The sequence below is a fragment of the Meriones unguiculatus genome, chromosome 16 (genome assembly GCF_030254825.1).
Source record: "Meriones unguiculatus strain TT.TT164.6M chromosome 16, Bangor_MerUng_6.1, whole genome shotgun sequence".
NCBI classification, from domain to species: Eukaryota; Metazoa; Chordata; class Mammalia; order Rodentia; family Muridae; genus Meriones; species Meriones unguiculatus.
In genome coordinates this window covers 10,841,259-10,864,905 of record NC_083363.1, presented here as the reverse complement: position 1 = coordinate 10,864,905, position 23,647 = coordinate 10,841,259, and the positions used below count along the sequence as shown (strand labels likewise).

Sequence of the window (23,647 nt, the reverse complement as noted above, 5' to 3'; positions counted from 1 at the left end):
AAAAACCCTCAATAAAATACTTGCAAATAGGATTAAGAACATATAAAAGGGCTGGAGAGATGGATCATAAGTTAAGAACACTGGCTGTTCTTCCAAATGTCCTGAGTTCAATTCCCAGCAACCACATGTGTCTCATGACCAAATAACAAGATCTGGTGCCTTCTGGTGAGTAGACATACATGGCGGGCAAAATGCTGTATAAAAAAAAAAAATTCAAAAACATTATCCACCATGATCAAATTGGCTTCGTCCCAGAGATGTAGATATGTAAACCAATAAAACATAATCTACCACATAAAAAGACTGAAAGACAAAAAACACATAACCATTTTATGAGATGCAGAAAAGACCTTTGACAAAATCCAGCACCCTTCATGATAAAAGTCATTGGAGAGTAGAAATTACAAGAGATATAACTCAACATAATAAAAGCATTCTACAGCAAGCCCACAGCAAACATTCTAAATGAAGAGAAACCCAAAGGATATCTACTAAAATCAGGAACTAAATTGTCCACTCTTTCCAAATATACTCAGTATAATCCTTGAAATCTTAGCTAGAGCCAGAAGACAACTGAAGGAAATCGATAGGGATACAAATAGGAAAGAATTCTTATCTTTGTATGCAGATGATAGGATTTTATACATATAAGACCCTAACAACTCAACCAGGAATCCTCTAAAATCCATAAATACTTTCAGCTAAGTAGCAAATTTTAAAATTAACATGCAAAAAGCAGTAGTCTCCCCATATACAAATGACAAACAGAACTGAAACACTTTTCACAGTAGCTTTGAAAAAAAAAAAAGATGGAAGGAAAGGCTACCTTGGGTTAACTCTAACCAAGCAAATGAAAGATTTGTATAATAAAACTTTAAGACACTGCTGAAGGATGAAATTGAGGGGGCTGGAAAGATGCCTCAGTGGTTAAGAGCACTGTCTGCTCTTCCAAAGGATCCAGGCTTAATCCCCAGCACCTACATGGCAGCTCACAGCTGTCTGTAACACAAGTTCCAAAGAATCTGACACTTTCACACTAATGCATGTAAAATTAAATATAAAAAGAAAAAAATTGACATCAGAAGTTGGAAAGACCTTCCATGCTTATCAATTGGTAGGATTAACATTGTGAAAATGTCCATCCTACCACTTCATCAAAATTCTAACGCAGTTCTTCACAGAAATTGACAAAACCAGGCTCCAGCTACCTAGAGCACACACACAAAAAACAGGATAGAAAAACAAACAAACAAACATGAACAATAAAGAATTGCTGGAGATATCACCATCCCAGGTTTCAAGTTGTACTACAGAGCTATAGTAATAAAAACTATGATATTGGCATAAAAACAGATGTGTTGATCAGTGGAAGAGAGTTGAAGACATGCACATAATTCCATATACCAACAGACATGATTTTTTACAAGCCAAAACACACACACACACACACACACACACACACACACACACACTGGAGAAAGCATCTTCAGCAAATAGTGCTGGTCAAGCTGGGTAGCTGCATAAAAAAGAATGAAAATGGATCCATATCTATCATCCTGAACAAAACTCAGTTACAACTGACCACAACATAAGACAGATACCATGAATCTGATAAAAGAGAAAGGGAATAGTTTTGAACTCACTGGCACAAGGAAGGCTTTCTGAATAGGACACTGATGGCATAGACATTAAGACCAACAATTAATAAATGAGACCTCATGAAGCTAAGAAGCTTCTGTATAGAAAAAATATATATATATACCATAATTGAAGCAAAGTGCCAGCCTGTAGAGTGGAGAGAAAATATTTACCAATCATACATTTGATAGAGTGTTAGTATCTAGAATATATAAAGAAAAACAACAAAAACCTTAAACATCAAGAGAGCAAACAAATTTTAAAATGGTGTATATAACTAAACAAAGTTCTAAAAAGATGAAATACATACAGGTGGGAATTTTTTAAAAATGTTCAACATCCTTAGCTTTCAGGGAAATGCAAATTAAAATTTCCTTGAGATTTTACCTTGGCTGATTAGAATGGCCAAGATCAATTAAAAAACAAAAATGACAGTACATGCTGGCAAGGATTTTGGAAAAGGGAATATTGATTCATTGATGGCAGGACTGCAAACTTATACAGCCACTATGGAAATCTGTGTGGTGGTTCTTTGGGAAGCTGGGAATTGATCTACTGTGTGATCCAGCTATACTACTCTTGGGTGTATATCCAAAGGATCCTATATCTTTCTACAGAGATGCTTGCTCATCCATGCTTATTGCTCCTCTACTCATAATTACCAGAAACTGGAAACAGCCTAGACGACCATTAATTGATGAATAAATAGTGAAAATTGCTATGATTACACTGTGGAATATTAGTCAGCTGTTAGGAAAAATGAAATTGTGAAATTTGCAGGTAGATGGATGAAACTACCAAAAAAAATCCTTTTAAGTGAGATAACTCACCTAAAAAGCAAATCTTGCATGTTTTCTCTTACTAATGGATTTTTACTCTTTAAGCTTTCAATATGTGTGCTTAACTCTGAATAATCACAGAGATTCGGTATCTAGTAATGGACCAGGGGGAAGAGGGCATCTTCTAAAGAAGGGGAAACAGTGTACATTGTTATAAAGAAATAAGGAGGAAACTGTTATAGGAGGATTAAATGGGAATAGGAATGAGAGGACAGGCTAAAAGAGAAAATAGGAGGGACAGCTAACATGAAAGACCTTTTAAAAAGTTTTATGGAAACCCATTATTGTAGAAGCTTCCTAAATATATTTACATCTATGAAAGGTATTTAAATGAAGTCACCATGTAATGGGGGAGAGAATCCCCCAACTAGACATCTTATGCTACAAATAAAACCTCCAGGGCAAGGAATGGATTACATCTTGTTGAGCCACTGGCCAAAGGGGTCCCATAGCCCTGGGGGGTTGGAGGATTTATAGGCTATTGCCAAGGCTCTTGGTTAATCTTCACAACCTGACAGCAAGGCTGTGTTGTTGAAAATACCACTTATGCCATTGAGCATGATAAAATCAAGATGGTGCCTAACTAGAAACTTCAGCCTTAAAGATTAGCATTGATGGTATTGGAAGGTATTCTTCATGCTACCAGAGGAGAAAAGTAATCACTATCACCCAGCTACAAACCTTTTGCCAACACCCTCCTCTTAGGGCTCAGGGTTCTGTACAGAAAAAGAGGCAGGAAATTGCAGGTGCCAGACGTGGTCAATGCCTCCGAGAAAACAGTGTCTTCCTGACTACTGATAAACACATTAACTCATAGAGACTATGATAGCATACATAAGACCAGCGCAGATTCAAATTCCTAGCCCTGAGAAGGGAGGTAGATTATAAAGTCCCACCCCTGACCAAGAAGTTACTTGCAGCTGATGCCTTCTGGGGAAAGGAAAAATAGGGTTTCTCCACTGATTTTAGCGTATCACTGAGTCTGTCAGCCACTCCACGACAGATTGCATGCTCAGGAGTAGTTGGCTACCACAAAACGGACTCCATTTTCTATGTGTGTTGGGGTACCTTTTGTTTCATTTTGGTGTTTATCTTGCTGGGTTTTTGTTTGTTTTTAGAGAGGCAGAATAGAAGGTTGAATGTGTAGAGAAGCAGAGAATATCTGGGAGGAGCTGAGGAAGGGAAGGATATGACCAAAATATATTGTATGAAAAAAAGAACAAAATAAATATTGATGAAAAGGGGCTTGGGGGAGATGCCTTAGTGTTTAAGAGCGCTCTTCCAGAGAACCTGAGTTCAGTTCCCCAGAACCCATCTCTGGTGGGTTACAATCATCTGTAACTAAATCTCCAAGCAGATCCAGTAACACACACACTTAAAAATAATAATAAATATTTAAAATAAAAGGATAAAAAAAGCACATATAGTCTGTGTCTTAGGTTTTCTCTTGCTGCAGTGAAACACCATGACTAAAGAAACTTGGGGAGGAAAGGGTTTATTTCAGCTTACAGTTAATGCAGTCCATCACTGAGGGAAGTCAGGGCAAGCACCCACTTAGAACAGGAATCTGGAGTCAGAAGCTGATGCAGAGGCCATGGAGGAGTGCTGTTTACTGGCTTGCTGCTCCTGGCTTGCTCAGCCTGCTTTCTTATAGAACCCAGGACCACCAGCCCAGGGATGGCACTATCCACAGTGCCCTGGGCCCTCCCATACCAATCACTAATTAACAATAATATACCACAGGCTTGTGTATAGGCAAATCTGGTGGGTATATTATCTCAACTAATTCTTCCCAAATTACTCTAGCTTGCATCAGCCTGACATAAAACCTCTCTATTAGTAATAATATAGCTATGATTATTAAGCATCATGTGACTAATTAATCTGAGTTAAGCACATTTCAGAAGAAGGAATATCACCAGGATGTAAGGGTCCTTTTCATGATGATAGCAGGAGAGTTAATTGAGGGTTCATAGCAGTCTTGAACATTTATGTTCCCAGTAATAAATCTTCAGAAAACACAAAGCAAAAAATGGTAGAACATCAGTGAGAGACAAATCCACCATTATAGTCAGAGACTTCAGTGTTCCCTCTCAGCAGAAACAGAACACATAGGCAGAAAATCAGCAAGCATAGTGTAGACTGAAACAATATCCTCAACCACTCTGACTTTGATCAATGCTTATTGATTACCCAACTGCTGTGGGATTCACATTCTTTACAAGCACAGACTTTTACCAGTTATTGGCCATATGATGAGCTGAGAAACTAGCCAACACATTCAGACAGTTCAGACCCACACTGCAATCTCAGACAATAGCGAAATCAAATTAAAAACCAGAAGGCAGTCGACATGGCTCAGCAGGTAAGGGCTCTTGCTGTGCCACCCTGGCATTCTGAGTCCAGATCCTGGAGCCCATGTAAATATGGAAGGAGAAAACTAAGTCATTAAAGTTGTCTTTTGACCTTCCCATGTGTTCCCACCCTCCTGTGCACACCATGATATTAATTATTAATGTTTTCAATCAATGACTATTAATGTTTTCAATCAGCAACTATAAACAGGAAGACCCGAAATCCTGTACATTAATACCAAGACTATAAAATTATATAAAGACCTTGAAAATCAGTGCAACACTTTCTTAAAGTGTTAGAGACATCTACCGTGTGACCTAGGTTGGGATATGAACTGTAGCCTTTAAAGGTTGATATATTAGTGGCTTGATTCATAGCCAGTGGTGCTCTACAGAGGTAACTAGATCACCCGTGTTTTAATCCACTGATGAGGTTAGAGCTGGATGGGTTATTGGAAGAAGAAGGTCACCCAAAGTCTATCCCCCCGCAACTTCTCTCTCTCTCCTAGTAGCCACAAGGTGAATGGCTTTGCTTGAACACTTTTAGCCTTTTTTTAGGCCCAAGAGTATAGGGCTGAATGACCAAGTAAATGTGGATGGACACCCCTGGAATAATTAATGAACCAAAGTAAATTCTTTCTCTCCTAAGCTGTTTCTCATAGGTATTTCCTCAGCAATGAAAGGCTAATTAACAGACTCATACCCAGGCGCTTACTCAAGAGAAACGAAATGTTCATGCCACAACTAGTGCATGAATTTTCATAGCAGCTTTGTCTGTCATAGCCAGAACCTAGAAACTGGATATCCATCAACAGGTTCATGCATAAACTGGTACACCCATGAAATATTATTCTAAAAGCAAGTCTTGATACATGCAATAATATAGATGTCTCAAAATAATTATGCTGTCTTTTTATTTTTTAAAAACTATATAAAATGGTACATTTGTATGATCCCACGGACTGGTCTAAATCTAGCAAATGTAAATTGATCTATGGGAGCAGAACACAGACCCGTGGTTTCTGGGGGTGGAGGGGAGGGGTCAGCAGAGAACACAGCAAGCTTGGGGCTGACAGACACATTTACTACTGTGGTTTTTATGAATGTGTAAATCTGATAAAACTATGCTGCACACTTAAAGTTTGTCACAGTGTGTTTGCTTTATTATGTTGCAATTTTTATAGACGCTTACTACGTCGTGACAGCTGGCCTACGGGCATGTGCCACCACACCCAGCTCAGAACAACTCGGTTTTGTTTTGTTTTTGTTTTTGTTTTGTTTTGTTTTTTAATAATTTACTGTTTTAAAAAACAAAAAGTATGCAGTTGGGAAGAAAATACTGAAGGTTTTTGTTAGTGGAGATGACGGGAGTGGTGACAGCTGGCAACAATCTCCCAGGACAGGTGTGCTTTCCTTTCCACCCAGAAGAAGCTGTGATGCTTCAGGAACCAGTTGCCCATGATTCTGGATTCTCAGCAAGATTGTGCTGGACACAGTGACACAGGCCTGTCATTCCAGCACTCAGAAGGCAGAAGCAGGGTGATTGAAAAGTCAAGCCCAGGGCAGGCTCCATCTAAGAATGTAGCTAAATAAGTAATAAAATGAATGAATGAATGAGTGAATGAATGAATGAATGAATAGAACATGGAGAGCTGGGATGCAGTGCTGTGAATAAAATACTTGCCTAGTATGCTTCAGGCCCAGTGTCCAATTCTTAGTGCTAAGATAGATGATAGATAGATAGATAGATAGATAGATAGATAGATAGATAGATAGATAGATAGGCATTTCAGCCTACCTCTTGCCAGACTTCACCACACAGAGAGCCTGGGTGAAGGTCTCACTGACACTGGCATGCTGGCCTCATGTGACAGGTCCTTTTCAAACCTCATTTCCTTCTCATCTCATGAGAACAAGGGGGATTTTTGTACCTAATTCCCTAATGGACCATGCTGCTAGGAAGTGAGGGGTCTGGACCCAGGTTGTATGCCTCTAGGTTGGCACGTGAGCAAGGTCCTACATGCTTCTTTCTCTCCTGGTCAGTGCTCTCTTAGCCACCGAGCTGAGTGAAGCACTGCAGGCTTGAATAGCTCCCTCAGAATGCACGCACTGAAAACCCAGCAGGCCAGACGAATGATTTAAAGAGTGATTAGGTTAGCGGGGCTCTTCCCTCTTGCATGGAAATCCTTGTTGCCCCTTTCATGCTCTCTAGCCACGTGATGAAGACAATGACACAGCAAGAAAGCCCTCGCCAGATGCACCTCTTCTGTCTGACTTTCCAGCCTTCGGAACCATGAGCTAAGTGAACTTGTGTTGTTTATAACTGACCAGGATGTGGTGTTCTGGTACAGTAGCACACAGACAAGGCACAGCCTTCACTTCTGGAAATCTCTGTCCCTGCTCGTGGAATCTCCCTCCTGGAGGTCATAAGAATTCTGTGAAGGGCCAGGACCACTTGCATAGCAGCAAAGCCAACTTTGCCCACATCTCCTAAAGCCGTCTCAGGATCTAGCTCGGCTGTTGCGTCACTTGCCTCCTAAAGGTGGAGAAATCGAAGCCATCTGCTGCCATCTGGATTTGCCTGGAAGCTTCGGGGAGACACATGGGTCTGGTTCTCACACACCATCCCAGGAGGAGCCCTGCTGCGCAGTGATATCTAAAGGTTTGTGGGCTAGCTTCAGGCCAGCTGTGGGCAGAGGAAGGAGGGCAGGAGAGGCTCAGAGCTCTGCTTTTACGGCAAGGAGTTACAGGGAGAACTCAGCCGCCTGAGCATGTGATGGGGTTATCAGTCTGCTGGGCCCAAAGCTGGTCCTCCCCTCTTTCCCTCTGCTGACCCATGCTCCAGCCTGATTTGCCTCGTTCCAGAAAGCCCCAACCCTTGTCATGAGTGGTTAAGGCAAAGAGAAAGTCCCACAACTTCCAAGCCAAGTCTCTAAAACAAGGGGGAGGGGGCCAGGTAGTAATTCAAGATGAAGCACTGGGTGTCAGGAGCCAAGACAGCGAGTTCTGTTTAACAAGTAGGAGGAGCTGGGTCCCAGACCCAAAGAGATAGAGGACCCGACCAGGTCCCCCAGGAAGCGGAGAGCCGAGCCAGAGGCCCTGAGCTCTTGATAAGCAGTTCTCTAAGGCGATGGAGAGTAAGGTGAATTCCTTTTCCTCACCTGCCCTCTTTCCCAGGCCTGGGACCTGAGGTAATCCAGCCCTCTCCCTTCTTGGCCACCCTGGACTAGGGATGTGCTGGACTTGGAGTTTCGTGGGGTCTGGATGTGCTGTGCCTAGCCCATTTGGAACCAGACAGGGAGGTTGGGGGGTCAGAGCTGGTGGGCCATGGGCACACGGGTCCAGGGTGACACCGGCTTTACCTTGGCTCCGAGGCTTTTCTCTGTCACTGGGTCTCTCCACTGTCACCGGGCCTTATGTCTTGACTCTACCCAGAGGCCTTAGGCCACGGGCTTCCCTATCTTGTGCTTCTCAGAGTCTCTTCCTCACTTGCCCTGCCTGTCTACTAGTTGGGCTAAATGGGGTAGTAAGGGTGAGCAGACATTAGGCTTCTAGTTGGAAGGCCATCTTGAGGGATTTTGGAAAGGAAGATAGTAACTCCCTATAGAGATACCGTTAGGTCAGTTCTGCCCTGAGAATTCCTGATGCTGTCTGGGCCCACCTTGCCCCCTTATATGCTGTGTGTAACCCCTGAACTAGAGGAAACACTGCAGCTCTTCATCTCCAGCCAGATGCATCTCCTCGCCCTGCGAGGAGATATTTACTCCCCTTATCCCAGAAGCCTGGAGACTAGAGCTAGGGAAGATGGGCAATGCTGTGTCCCTCAGATCCACTGTGGCTTTGCCTTTAGTGAGCGAAGCTTTGTCCCAGCCCAGTGCACACTGAAGGGCCCTGATTGGGGGGCTCCATGCAGAACTCTGCCTGGCTGTGACTCCCAAAACTCCCAAATGTATAGAGCTCAATCCCTGCTCTGAGGCCAGGTCTACTCTAACTCCTGAGCCCACACCTTTGAACCCATGACCCCTACATCTTGGTCTCTGTGGAGCTGAGTGAGCACTAAGGGACACCAGCATGGCTGTGGTCCACCCACTCTGGGCAGGTGGGGTTTTTCCTACCTTTGCAACAGGCCTGGAGCTCAGTTGAGTTTGAAGTCTGTGGAACCTAAAACCTGAGGTGAGGGATACCATCCTTTCCTGGAAGGTCTGGGCTATGGGCACAGGGGCCCCTCTTACCGGGTGAGGTGGAGCCCCTAGCCTGGGCTGGCCGGCCTGCCTCCCACAAACCCTTCTCCTTCCACCTGCATCACCCCAAGTTGAGCATTTTTGCTGTCTCTCTGTAGGACATCGTGGGCCTCCAATTACCTGGCTCTCAAAAGACCTCAGTCAGTAGCAATGAGCCAGAGCAGCAGTATGTCACCTGGCACAACAACCCTGAGGCTCTGGTCCTGGCTCAGTGGCCGCAGAGCCCCAGGTGGAGACAGCAGCAGCAGTCTCGGCCATGCCACCCCCGGGCTCGAGGTCTGGGCCCTCGTAGATGGTAGGGAGAGAGGTGTGCTGACTCAGTCGCCGTCGCAGGCCAACTAGCAGGGGCTGGGGAAGGGAGGACACATCCACATTGTTACCCAGATCTACCCAGGCCAGCACGGGGAATTTAGAGGTGTCCTTGATGGCCTCGGTGAGTTCACGGGCAGCAGCCCTGGTCAGTCGGTTGCCATTGAGCAGCAGCTGGGTGAGGCGGGGCAGAGCCCAGAGGCTGGGCAGCAGCAGGTGCAACAGCTCATCGCTCAACTCCGTGAAGCTCAGGTCCAGAACCACCAGCTCAACGCCGTGGCTGCCCAGGTAGCGCTTCATGTGCTGCACATCTCGGGCTGAGAGCGGGATGCCAGAGAGGTCCACAGTCTCCCCTGCCAGCAGGGTCTTCTGGAGGCTGCTCTTGAGGCTACGGAGGGATGTGGGTGGGAACACTGAACCAGGGAGGACCCCAGCTGCTGCACAGTTCACCCACCAAAGGCAAACTAGGTCCTCTGGCCTGGCTAGGCCTAATTTAAAATGCCACTTCTGGGACTGGAGAGATGGCTCAGCAGTTGAGAGCACTTGCTGCTTTGGCAGAGGACCCAAGGTCAGCTCCTAGCACCCACATGATGGCTTAAGAACTGTAACTGCAGTCCCAAGGAATTAACACCCTCTAGCCCTCTCCAGCACCAAGGACATACACAGTGCACACACATGCATGCAAGGAAAGTACTCATACACTTAAGAAATAAAAATAAATAAGATGTTAAGCCATTTTTAAAGTTGGTGGCCAAAGGCAATGCTGGAAATCTCTCTGAGCTCAGTTTCCCCTCTGGTGAAATAGGTTACATGTATGCATTAAGGCTCCATATGTGGACTCATTATTGTGGCTTTCCGCATCTGTTAATATTACTCATTTTCGTGACAACCCGAGGGTGTATGGGATGGTCCACTCTATAAAGGAACTGAAAGAAACGTGAAGGGTCTCTTGGCTGTACGTCACTGAGTGGGGACCAGGGCTCTAAATCACAGTACTCTGATCCCTGAACCTACACCCTTCCTCCTGTGCTTCCTAAAAGGAAGTTGCATCCTTTTAGATAATGAAAAACTTTGCCATGATCAGATATGGTGTCATTCTGGTCCTTTCAGTGTTTGGGGCTAGAGGTGAGACAGGCAGCAGTGAAAGGGGAGGAAGGAAGTAGATACTGTGGGCTCTTTCTACAGGAGGCCTCCCTGTGTTAAGCTGGAAGAGGCTTTTAGAGGCTAAGAAAGGGTCTTGCGGGGCCCCTGACACACTCTTGCCTTCTCTCCTGTTCTTTATCCACAACCTGATAGGGAACATAGGACTGCTTTGGTGGTGGGTTGTGAAGAGCAGTGAGAACATTGCTAGGGCTCCATCTGCTACAGGAGGAAGCAATCTCATGGGTCTTGGGCTCACCTTGGGCCCCAAGATACAAGACTGAAACCTTGTGGGTTTCAGGGTGGGTGAGTGATAAACAGAGCTTGAGTCAGCTCCCAGGTATGGTTCTAGGCCTTTGGGTACCAGAACTGATTCTGGGCTGTGTCATGAGGCATACAGTGACCAAAGCAGGAGACTGTCAGCAGAGTAAGCTATGGAGAGGCTATGGAAGTCTGTGCGTCAGGAAGTCTGGACTTGATGAACTCCTAAAAGGCTGCAGGAGAATCAGGGAAGGGATGACCTTAGGTAAGCTGCTTCCCACCTCCTAGGTTGGTATTTTTCCCTGTGAAATGGGAGGTTCAGAATCTGCATCCTTATGAAGATTTTACCTAATATACCTAGAGCCTAGTGAGGTGTAGGCCCTAGAAAGGGGCAGGGATGGAGGGACCAGTGAATGACAGGTGTCACTGTCCTGGAAGAAATGGGATGCAACTCACACCACACGGAACATGCAGCTTGGCTTAGGGGCATCTGCTGCTCTTTTCCAGGGTGGCTGCCAGGGCTGGAGCCTTAATGTAGATGAAGGCGAAGGGACAGCAAAGCGAGATCCTTGCACACTTAGGTCTCAGAGAAGGGATCCTGAGAGATGGAGTGCAAGGGCTGTGGCTGGGCGCTCCTTACCTGCTCTGGGTTTTCCTGTGGGGCTTTCGCTTGGAGTGAGGAGTGAGGTGGTAGATGAGCTGCCGGCAGATCTTATCCGTGGACTTCCAGAGCTCATGGTCCTACGGCAGGGGGGGGGGGAGGGAGGAGGTGGTAGTGCGGGGGCGCCATGGTCAGGATAAGCCTGAGCCCCTTCCATTCTGTTCCGGCTGTAGCCTGGCATACGGCCATGAGAGGCTGCCTGCTGGGAGCTAGACAGGCCAGTCTGAGGCCCGCAGTGCCCGGTGGGAGGAAGCCCAGACAATGAGCCCTTGTTCCCTGTCCTCAGGCCTAAGGCCAGTAGCTCAAGCTATCAGCCGGCAGCTTGCCACCCTCAACACCCCCAGGGGACTTGCCACAAGGAGGAGGCCAGACCAGGCCCCTTGAGGGAGCCCTACTCCAGAGACGCCAGTCCCAGAGAATAGGAACAAGGTCAGCATGCTCTTCCTCTCATTGTTCAAGCTGTGCCGTGCTGCGCCTGTGGGGCCTGGGTCTGGGCTGTTAGGGCCGGGGCTTGATGTTTACTGCACCACATGATTCTCTAAAGAGGCCCAGCCTGGGGCGAAACACAAGGTGTGCTTTCCACACAGCTGCCACTGAACATGCTCCACTACCCAGAACATTCTTCCATACTGTTAGCAGCCCTCAGAGCATGCAACACAGCACAGTGACAGCAGATTAGGTGGCCATGGGGGTGACTGCAGACTAGCCAGTTGAATACAGATGTGGGCTTCAGAGCTGACAGATCCTACAGTGGGCCCCCTTATTTCATGTGTTTGTGGTGGTGGCGGGGAGGCCATTGTGTTCAAGATTCTTGGGGACTCGTGGCTCACCACAGAAATACAGGCCAGTGCTGTGTCCATGTTCACAGTGGGGCATCTGCAAGTGTTGTCAGAACAGGGGTCACAGGCTCCAACTTAGCATGACGTAGGTTTTATTTGTGACTCAAGCAGCAGTGGAAGCGATTCAGTGACCAGGACCCTCAGCCTAGGGTGGCTCTGTTCTGACCCAGGAACAAGAGTATATGGTTCTGATAGTGGATGTGTGAAGACAGACTGTGGAACTGGCCATGGTGGCACATGCCTGTAATCCCAGTACTCAGGAAGGCAGAGGCAGGCAGATCTCTGTGAGTTCAAGGCCAACCTGGTCTACAAAGCGAGTCCAGGACAGCCAAGGCTACACAGAGAAACCCTGTCTCAAAAACAAACCAAACCAAAACAAAACAAAAAAGGCAGGCTGTGTTCTGTGTCCCTATAGGTCTTCTGCACAGAATATGGGGTACACATCACTGTCAGTGGGGAAACCTAAGAGCATGGTTTTGGGGCTCAGCAAAACAGTTCACACACACTCCTGAAGCTGTTCTTGAAGAGGGATAGTGACTTGCCTAAGGCCGCACAGCAAGCATAAGAACCCAGGTTCCGGGGCCTGTGCCTTCTGACCTCACCTTCTTGGGGCACTGCAGGTCCCGGGCCAGGTTCACCAGCAGGTCATGGGAGATGGGGTCCACCAGGTTAAGGAAAGTCACATTCCTGTAGAGGATGTCAGTGAGGAGGTTCCCTTCAAGGCCCAGGTCCTATGGATGGTGAAGCAACAACTGAGTAAGCCTGATAGTGGGGGCTCTCCTTCTCCAGGCCAGAGAGGAGGTGGCTCTCACTGGTCCCCATGTGTCTGGTGCTCTTCCCAGGGTGTGCTGGGCCCTCTCAACATATGGTGACAGCCAAGTGGGAGGGTGGGGGTGGAAAGGTGGCCTCAGGGGTGATAATCAGGTTACTCAGACTGGTTGTTGGGTGTGACATCTTACTCCTCTGATAACCTTGAATGCTGATGTCCCTAGTACTCCCTTTGGGTCCTTTGTCACCCTCCTTTCCCTGAGGTTGCCTGACCTGGGCCGCCATCTTTTTGCCTCTGGGAGCAAGCCTTTTCCAGATCACATTCCCATAGGCAGATCAAACTCAGCCTGCTCATTTGCTGGCCTTATGTCCCTTGCCAGAGCACAGTAGGGGTCCCCGCCCCGTCCACCTCTGTAGGAATCACCTAGCATCCTTTCCCTCTGTCCCCAGTTCTCCAAAGGAGTCTCTCTTCTCCCAGCACTGTTGCCAAGGTTCAGACCTCATCCCTTTGCTCAGGGCTCCTAGCCTTCCACAGTCATCCCTGGGATGCCAGAACCACTCTATGAAACACATCTGACCTTTAGCCTTCATTCCACTGGTGGAGCCCAAACACTAGAAGTTGTGCCATCAGAGACTTACAAAGCGTGCGAAGCCATGACTTCCTAGACTTGGCCGTCACACCCTTCCCAGCCTACTAGAACCTCTTCAACCAGAGCCTAGGGTCAGGCCCTAGCCTGGTACTGTTGCCTTCATCCCTTGGCCTTCTCCCATTGACACCTATGGGTATGATGTGAGGCTGAATATCTTTGATTTAGGCTTTTTGGGTTTTGTTTTTGTTTCTCTTTGTTTTTCAAGCTAGGATCTCACTTTGTAGATCTGACTGGCCTGGAATTTGCTGTATACACCAGGCTGGCCTGGAACTCAGAGATCCACCTGCCTCTGCCTCCTGTACGGGGATTAAAGCACACAAAGGGTGCTTTCAGAGTTCACGCAGGCAACCTACAAGCATGCAGCCTCTATGTGCTGTCCCCTACCCCTTTAGCCAGAGAAGGGTCTGCCCTATGCTATCCTGAACTCACAGGAAGCCAAGCCAGGCAAAGACATACACTAGGCTGTGGTCACAGAGTTCCTGCAGGTTATGAGGCTGGTCAGGTTCTGGAGATGCCTCAGATCTCAACTTCTGCAGTACAAGGGTGGGGGGGGGGGGAATTAGCTGCTTCCCTGAGGTTTGTTCCCTCCATGATGCTTTCAGGGAGAATGCAAGCCAAGTGCCCTGGGCTCCGTCATCCCAGATAGTGATCTGTATTTCTAGGCAGCATGCCTGGCTGGGGGATGCTTGGCCATTGCTCTCCTGTTTGTATTTCCAATATGGTTCAAGCCACAGATGCCAGCTAGTGGGGGAGGATCCAGAAAGAAGGAGGCTTGTGAGTCTAGGCAGCCACAGACAGAGCCCCAGACAGCAGCCTACCTTCCCCTGGCCTGGTCAGTGCCTCTTAAAGTCACAGCTCCACTTTTTCCAGAATGCTGAGTCTACAGAGAGGACACCCAGTGGTGGAGGAAGAGCAGGATTGGGAAGATCTCTCTCTCTCTCTCTCTCTCTCTCTCTCTCTCTCCAAATGCCTGGCTTATCCTGTTTCTTTTTCTTTTTTCCTTTTTTTACAGTGCCGGGGACAGAGGAGTCCTCTCAAATGCTCTAACAGCAAGCTACACCCCTAGACCCCTCTCTCAGTTTTCTGTTTGGGTCCTGTCTCATCACTTCTAGTGCCTCTAACTCTGAGCATCTACCTTCATGGTGGGAGCAGCAGCTACCGCAGGGGAGACGAGGAGGCTGAATTAGGAAGTGATTTGCCCAGGGGTCCTGCTGGGACAGGCATCCCTGTCTGCTAGGGCAAGGGGTCGCGCTGGGACAGGCATCGCTGTCTCCTAGGGCAACTCAGGGCTCGGGATCGCTGACTTGTGTACCAAATGTGTCTCCCAAGGGCCCAGACGGGGCACTGCAATGGGCCCAATGGGTTCAAGCTGCCTGTTAGAGTGGGTGGTGCGTGCGCTGTGGCTTTGTCTGGGCCGTCATGGTGTCTGTCTCCTGGCGCACCCGCAGACCATTTGGGCTGTGCCTCCCAGGACCCTTTCTCGTCCCCCAGCCTCCCATCCGCTGCTTCCTTTCTTCCTGCAGGATGAGGAGCAGAGCTCTTTCCATTGTCCTTCAGCATGAGCTGCCCCTAACCCTCACCCACCCCAACTCTTGAGAGAGTCCAAACGCGGGCTCTTAGCTCCAGCCTGGTGGTCCCTCAACACACACACCACACCACACTTCAAATCCCAGTGCCCCAACATTGCCAGCCCCACCTTTGGCACACGGTCCAACAGCCCCACCTGGCCCTCCCTCCAGGCAAGAACCTTCAGTTCTGCAAAACCCACCGTGCACGCCGAACGGAACCCACCCATCCCCGAAGCCCGCCACCCACCCCCGCTCCTCCCCGACGCCCCCCAGTCCCGGCCCGCCCCGCTCTTTTCTCTCGCCTGGCGCAGGAGTCGCAGCAGCTGCCTAGCGCGCTCCGGCCGCCGCTCGCGGAGCGTGGACTGGATCTCTCGCAGCCAGCGCACCCGGCGCTCGTAGGGCGCGGGCCCAGCGCCCGCCGCCTCGGGGGCATCTGGCCTTGCCCGCCGCCCCAGCCGCGCCCCCATGGCCGCCGCGGGCGGCCGCCGGGAGGGTGGAAGGGAGGCGGGCTAGCTGCGCCGCGCCCCGCCCGGGATGCGCGGGATGGGCAGCGGCGGGTCTACGGCTGCGCGCCCAGGCACTGGTCGCCAGCGTGGAGTCCAGGGTCACTCCTCTCTGGCAGAGGTTTCTCTGTCGAGGGCCCCGCCCGCTTAGGACCTGGCGTTAGAGCTCTTTCCGGGAGCCTCCAGGATTGAGAAGCTGAGGAGGACAAGGTGGCATTTGGCACCTCTCAATCTTGTGGCCCCAGTCAGTGCTGACTGGGGGGAATCGCCGTCTGACTGTACCAAAAAAAAAAAAAAAAAAAAAAAAAAAGTGCTTCAGGCAGGAGAGGGTGCTTTAGGCAATGCCAGCACCCACTTGCAGGAATTGCCCCTGCGAGCAAGTGTATCTGTCTTGTCCGTTCTGTGTGGGTGTTACCAGCCTTGGCAAAGCTCGAATGACACTTCCTGCCCGGCTTGGAGGGGAACAGAGGCAGGCCTGGGCAGGCTGAGCAGAGCCGGCTTCCTCTGACCCCCATGCCCGAGAGGTTCACAGCCGAAGCCCAGCTCTGGGCAGCCTGGCACCAAGCCCTGCGTCCGTTCCCGGCTCTGCTTTTCCTGCCTAACAAAAGGGGTCCTTGGCTCCTCTGAAGATCAAATTTGAGTTCGGGACTCTAGGTCTTACGGGGTTTCCCCAGCAGTCCCTGTGGGAAGCCTGCTCTGCCCGCTGCAGCTCCACCTGGTCCCAGTGCGTGGGGGGGAGGGGGGCATTGTGGCTCTGCACTCTAGCCTCCCCGACCCGGACCCCTGATCAGGGAACACGTGTCCAGCCTGAGTCTGGGATGCCTGGCCGGGCAAGTGTGCAAGCCTAGCGGAAGCATGTGAGGGGTAGACCTATCCCAGAGCGTTGAGCGAGGGATGCCTGCCAGGATCCTTCCTTTGGGTCAAGCAGCGCTTGACCACAAACGAGGTGGAGGTGGCAGAGTGGATGCCAGGCTTTGAGATCCCCTCGGAACGGCAGAAGTCAGCAGAAGGTGTAATCGCTTGACCACTCACTGGTACCCCCTAACCACTTTTAAGCTGACTCCTGGGCCTTCTTTTTCCCCAACAGCCTCCCGTGCCCGTCTCTGCAGCAGTATTGTCCTAGTGCCACCTTGGCACGACAGGTTTCCTCCCTGGCAAACCTGCATGACTACCCAGCCTGCCCTCCCCCAGGGCCAAGGCTGTTTGCTGAATTGACAGTGTGTGAAAGCCAGAGCTTTTGAGCAGCAGTCCAAGTACCCAAGGGCCCTTCTAAGACCCCTTACCCAGAGCTGGAGGCCAGGTGAGTCCTCTTCCCCTCGTCCTCCCTTACACCCTCGGGACCGTGAGACAGATGTGGGAGCCTTCCAGATTCTGACCATGTTGTTTCCGGAGGCTCAGCCAGAGTTAAGCATCATACCATGGAGTATGAGAAGACGAAGGTGGGAGCCAAGGGGGAAGAGAAAGAGGGAGGGCTGGGCACCACACTAGAACAGAGTGAGCTGGGCACAAGCGGGCAGTGCCTAGGACTGAGACCTGCAGCAGATAGAGAACTGGCCCCAACTCTTCCCCTATGACCCTCCCTGGCCAAGAGATTCCTAGAAGACTTTTTCCAGGAAAAGAGGGAGTGTGATATCTGGACCCAGATCCCCAGACAAGCTTTCTTTAGCTTGCTGTCTGGGTGTCTAGGTGAGTTGGCTCTTAGGCACTGTTTTTGGCTTAACCTGACTTGGACAAGAGTCCCCCCGCCCCATAGAGCTGTCTCCTCTGGAGTAGGGATATCATTCTATCTCAACAGTCTCTACCCGTATACCAAGCTCAAGGCTGCTGGCCCTTCTCCCCAGAGCTGTGCTGGGCAGCAGGGTTTGTGACAGTCCCGTGGAGAGGTAGAGACTGATGCTGCCATCTCCAGGAATGGTGTGGGGCATAGAGGGTTGTCCTGGGTCCTTCAGGGAGGACTTGTCATCCTTAGCCCACAGGGGTATAAAGATGGGAGGCAAAGAGTAGGAGAGGGAGGATGCCATCAGACTCCGGGCCTTGATGGGGTCATACGAGGCCCTGAGTGGGCACTGCCTGGAGGTAATTGGCAGCAGTTGCACCCTGGTTGTTCTTACCCACATGGTAAGCCACTCACCAAGATGTGAGTGACCAGCAAGTAGGGTAGAGGGCTACAGGAGGGTATGAACTGAACCAGCTCTGTCATTGGGCTCTTTCACTCACCCAAAGAGAACACCCAAACCGGAAAGCCACCTCGAGGCTGTTATCTCAGCAAGTAACCAGGTGATCCCGAAATTCCTGGTAAGGGTGACAAAAGATACAATCTCTGCTGTTTGTTTGTTTGAGATAGAGTCTCACGTGGCCTAGGCTGGTCTCAGTTATGTGGCTGAGCCTGGCCTTGAACTCCTGACCTTCCTCTATTCACCTCCAGAGTGCTGAGATTGTGTAGCTGAACCACCACATCCGGCCAGAGGATGGTCTTGAAACTTTCACTAGAGAGAAAGGAGGCAGAGAGATCCTCTGTAGAGACGGCTTCTCTGAGCTTACCCTGTCAGGTCTTCTGCCCTCGGCACAGTTGCCACAGAGGAAAGGGAGACAACAGATGAGGACTGCTGTTCTTTGCTGAGTGTGTGGGCATAGACAAAGTAGGGAGAAAGATCACTTTCCTGTGGTTGCTGACAGCCAACTGCCTCAAGTCCAGTGGCTTAAAACAGTACGTTCTGGTTATTGGGGGCCTGGAATCCAAATGTTAGCAGAGAGCCATGCCCTCTCCCCGTCCCCCAAGACTGTGGGGCCTGATCCTCTTTCACCTCCTTTCCTTCTGAGCTCTTTGGGCAACGCTTGAGGCTGTTTGGCTTGTACTTGTGTCACACTGACCTCAGCTTCTGTCTTCACGTGGCTGTGCAACTGCTCAGACGGCCACCTTGTAAGCCCACTAATTACTGCATTAAAGGCCTACCCTACTCGGGCGTGAGCTCATCTTAACTAATTATCTCCAGAAGCCTCTATTTCTAAATAAGGTCACACTCTGAGCTCCCTAGTGAGCATGATCTTGGTGGTGGGGAAAACAACACACCACAGAAACCTAGGCAAACCTCAGTTTCCTTGTCTGTAAAATGGCAAAGGCATTATAGGATTAGAGACCTGAGTAAAAGGATTTTGGCATAGCATGGTGTTGCATAAGTATGCCTTTATTTATTTATTTATTTTGCATAATTAATCATCTGTGGCAGTTTTTTCTCCTTCTTGCGGTGCTGATATTTGAGCTTGGGGTCTTTTTGCATGCTTGGCAATCATTCTACCTTTGAGCCATACCTTGCCCCTATTGGTGCCTTTATAATGAGCCTGCCTACCCATCCAACCCTCGCCAGCATCAATCCCTTCAGGAACGGTGACTGGGTGCTGTGGATGCTCTCCAGACTTTGGCAGGAGGAGTAGGAGTGACAGCTTTGCCCTCAGAATTGGGAGCAAAGGAAGGTTTAGGAAGTCGAGGCGTCAAGGTAGGGAGTCTGAAGGAAGAATGCTTTAGGCCAAGGTAGTAGCCTGTAAAATGTCCTGGCAGGAGCACTGAGTGCAGACAGAGTGCAGGGCAGGCACCAGCAGGGCAAGAATTTCTCTGCAGGGCAAAGGGGGCCTTTGAAGGGTTTTCCAGTGGGAGAGGAAAGTGTTACAATTTACATGTTGAACATTGGAGTTCCATTAGGGAAACAGCAGCTTTGCAACCTATGACTGGGCGTCACCAGGTAATAGGAGTGGCCCTTGGGGGCTGGGGGGGGGGGGAAGGTGTTAGGTGTGGCCTGGAGGAAGTCACAAATAGCACCAGTTGGAAGGGACCAGTGAAGATGCAGGGATGGCCCTCTGAGGGGCTGGACTCTGGCTTCTGTGGCTGGGAGAGGTCTGAGTTGCTTAGCTCAGGTTTGGGCACGTTGACCTCAAACATCTGACACAGCTCGGTGGGCATAATATAAGAGTTCAGCATCCAAGAGGTAGAGGAGCAGAGGAACGGCCACAAAGAGGAAGGGTAAGCTGAGCACGTGAGCACGGAGCAGAGGGAAGGGCTGGGCAGGTTGGGTACCAACAAAATCCCAGAGAGGTTGTGGGTGAACAGGAGTGCCTTGAGGTCCAGGAGGCTGTGAGAGAGAATTTAGTTGGCTCTCCTGAAGACTATGGCATGTGATGGAGGTGGGGTGTGGGGGGTGGGCAGGACATGGATAAGACAGGGCTTCTGTCCCAGCCCCCTGGGGATTCCAGACACCACAGATAATTACAAGGTGATACAATAAATGCCGCCTGAGCAGGGAAGCCAGGAGGGGCCACTTTGAGTCTCAGAATTGTTCATCAGACAGAACAGAAGTGACTTCAAAGCTGAGTGTCAGAGCCAGGCTGAGGCTTTGAAGAGCTCCTGGGCCTCCTGAAGTCTGTCTCATCGGCTCTTCTAGCTCCCTGATCCTCTCTAGAGAGGAAACCGAGGCCAGAAAGGGAAAGGCCTCCCAGGTCCCCATACCAGCTCTCAGCGAGGTCAGGTGTGAAACTGGGGACAACAGGGCCCACGTCTCTGTGACTCCACCTTTGAATTTTGGAGTTGGACTTGAGCCACCAGGTGCCAGGCTGGCCCTGTGGCTGAGTGTTCCGAGGCACTAGCAAGCTGACGATCCTGGAGGATCACACACTTGGCTAAATGCAGGTTTCACTCACACCAAAGGTGAGTGCTGGAACGGGGGGGACAGTGCCAAAAATGGAGGCTTGTAGCTTGCATGTATATGTGTGTGCCTGTGTGTGTGTAGCACAGGAACTCTGCCCTTGCTGTGGTGAATCCAAGCATACCTCCTCCACACCAACTGGGTGACACTAGCCCATAACTTACAGACGGCTCCATCTCGTCAGTGTGGTCCTTGTGGTTGCGGGGGGCTATAACCAGGTAGGCCACCTGATCTGTGGCCTCCGATGACTGGATGATTACAAGAGTCTGAGAACAGACCCTTCAGAAACGAACTGACTCTTCCAGCCTGCAGAAGGCACCGCAAGAGGCAAGCTGGGGCTGGACTCTAGGGAGAACTTGCCAACTGCTTTTCGAGATGTTGAGCTCTCCAGCGGTGGCAGATGTGGGAGCCGATGTCCCTAGGGTGCTGGGAAGTCAGAACAAACGTGTAGATTCTGTGATCCTAAAGTTAATTAGGTCGTTAGGTTTGGATTCGAAGCCGGTTTCATTCCACCGGTTTACAAAGCGGGGGTATAAAATGTCCCCCGTTGGTATCCAGTGTTCCTGGCTTTCAGGGTGGGGAGGGCGATCCTGTTGTATGGGGGAGGTGCTGCTCACGTCTGGACCCACCCACTTTGATTACTCACTGTGACTGTACTGTTTAGCCTACCGGACCTCAGCTGTGACCCTTACCCACTGCAGGCTCAAGACCTGCTCAGATTCAGACAACGTCAGCCTTCTGGACCTGACAGTGACATGGGGTGGGGTTGGAGGCTGAGGAGAGATGGCAGTTTCAGGAAGTGGTTGGCACAGCCTCTCCTCATCTTCATTCCTGTCCTGCTGAACCCCTCCCCGACCCTTTGAACTGCTGAAACCCTCAGGGTTTAGTTTCCTGTAGTAACAGTGCTAGTCTTGCTGTACCAGAACTATGTCTTCTAAGATGGGATGGGGGAAGATAAGCCCTTTGAAACAGGAAGTGCCTTGGGGGCCACTGTGAACCAACTTCTCTGCAGGGGAGCTACAGTAATTCCTGAGCCTTCCCTTCAGTGTGTTCTTAAGTCTCCTTCCTGTTGGGCCAAGGCCCCTGAGGCACGGACTGATGGTCCCAGCACAGGAGTACTTTTAAGATGAAAGGTGCTGAAATGGTGGTGTGGCACCCCCAGGCCACCCTGGCATGCGAAAGCTCCTGCAGGGAGAAGCACACAGAGAGCCCAGCTCAGCCAGCCCTCACCAGTACCCCCACCAGCACTCCCTCCTCATGACTGCCCTCTGCCCAGTTCCCCAGAGCAAACCAAGGAGCAAAGAAGAGGCACACGCAAGGGTCTTAATGAGCAAGCCAGGGTTAATGGGTTACCCAGCATGGTGATACATTGACCAGCCTCCTAGGGTTCTCAAAGTCCAGTCTGGCCTAGCTTTCAAGGTCTAGGCTCCTAGGCTTTTCCAGCCCTGATACCTTAGAGTTCAAGGAGGGGAGGGAGAAGGGCAAAGGAGGTCAATGGCCCTCCACACCCTCGGTGGAACCACCTCTGCAGGAAGCCTCACCAGCTCCAGCTTCCGGGCGTGGGCTCCCTCTCACCTCTCTCAGGTCTCAGCACTACTCTCACTGTAGTCTCTATTCCTTTCTCTAGGCCCTGGCCTCCCCACCTGGCTAGAGGCACTGTTTGTCTTTTTCTTGTTATGTGTATTGCTTGCATGTATGCCTGGTAGAGCACCAGATGACCTGGAACTGGAGTTACAGACAGTTGTGGGCAGCCTTGTGGGTGACGGGAATCGAACCTGGGTCCCCTGGAAGAGCAGTGAGCAGTGAGTGTCTTAACCTGGAACCACCTCTCGGTGGATTTTTTGTTTGTTTGTCTGTTTCTTTGTTTGTTTTAAACCTGTCAGTCGGTCCCCAGCACCTACAACAGGCAGCTCACAGTACCTGACACCCCGCTGACCTTCAGTGACCCCAGCTTCAGGGTACCTGACACCCCACTGACCTTCTCACACACAGACATATACATGTACACACAAGTAATAGTGAAAGTATTTTAAGTTGCACTTTATTATTGTATGTGTGTATGCAGTTTGCCCGCATGTCTGTCTATGTCTATGCACCAGCTATGTGCAGGGGCCCAAGGACGTCAGAGAGTGTAACAGATTCCCCTGGAACTGGAGTTAGAGATGTCTGTGAGCCACCTAGAATAGCAGGTGTTGGTGCTGGGACTCGAACCTGGGTCGTCAGAAGAAAGGGTAAAGGGTAGTCAATGCTCTTCACTACTGAGCCATCTCTTCAGCCCCAACATTTATTTCACGTGTGTGTGTGTGTGTGTGTGTGTGTGTGTGTGTGTGTGTGTGTGTGTTTACATGTGCTACACAGTGCATGTGTTGATCAGAGGATAGCTTTCAGGTCTCTCTTCTACCAGGTGGGTTTGGTTACTCAAACTCCTACTGTTCAGCGCAAAGCTCTTACCCATGAGCCTTTGCGTAAGCCCAGAGAGGATTATGTGATTTCCACTCGGGTTGGAGTCTTCCTCTTCTTCTTCCTCTTCTTTTCCTTCTTCTTCTTTTTCTTCTTCTTCCCCATCCTCTTTGTCCTTGTCCTCTTCTTCTTTGTCTTCCTCTTCTTCCTCTTTGTCCTCTTCTTCCTTCCTTTCTTCTTTTTTTGTTTGTTTGTTTGGTTTGTTTTGTTTTGAGACAGGGTTTCTCTGTGTGGCCCTGGCTATCTTGGACTCTATTTGTAGACCAGGCTGGCCTCGAACTCACAGAGCTCCCCCTGCCTCTGCCTCCAGAATGCTGGGTGCGTGCCACCACCCCCAGCTGGAGGATTATTGAAGAGTTCAGAGTGGACTTGCACAAGTCCGGGTTTGTCTACATGTGTGTCCGTGCTTGCGTGTGTATATGTGCGTGGGAATGGGTGGGAGTAAGCTGAGGATCATGATAATGGAGTGATTCTGACAAGCAACAAACCCTGAGGACCTTGATTCTGGGGCCTAGAGGCTTGGAATAGCCCCCTTGGTTGGAAACCATCTTATTCTGAGAAGTTGTGAGGGCGTAAACAGATGGGTTTCCACTTCCCTGGCCAAGTGCTTTGTCCACCTTCGGCCAGACAACATCGGCCCTTAATTAAAAAATTGAGGAAATCAGAAAGACCCTGAGGTGGTGAGATTTCCTTCAGTCTGGTAAACCAGACTGCGTGGAGCG

The 23,647-nt window shown here is 49.8% G+C and overlaps 1 protein-coding gene across 1 annotated transcript; it reads right to left on the bottom strand.

Annotated features, from left to right (window-relative positions):
• Positions 1-5,720: 5,720 nt before the first annotated feature.
• Lrrc75b (leucine rich repeat containing 75B) lies at positions 5,721-15,964 on the bottom strand. The gene is made up of 4 exons (XM_021653773.2): positions 15,571-15,964; positions 12,885-13,013; positions 11,423-11,523; positions 5,721-9,769 (listed from the first exon to the last, which is right to left on the bottom strand). Exons 1-4 carry the CDS (start codon positions 15,733-15,735, stop codon positions 9,244-9,246), a joined length of 921 nt encoding a protein of 306 aa, XP_021509448.1. The 5' UTR covers positions 15,736-15,964; the 3' UTR covers positions 5,721-9,243.
• Between the last annotated feature and the right edge of the window lie 7,683 nt (positions 15,965-23,647).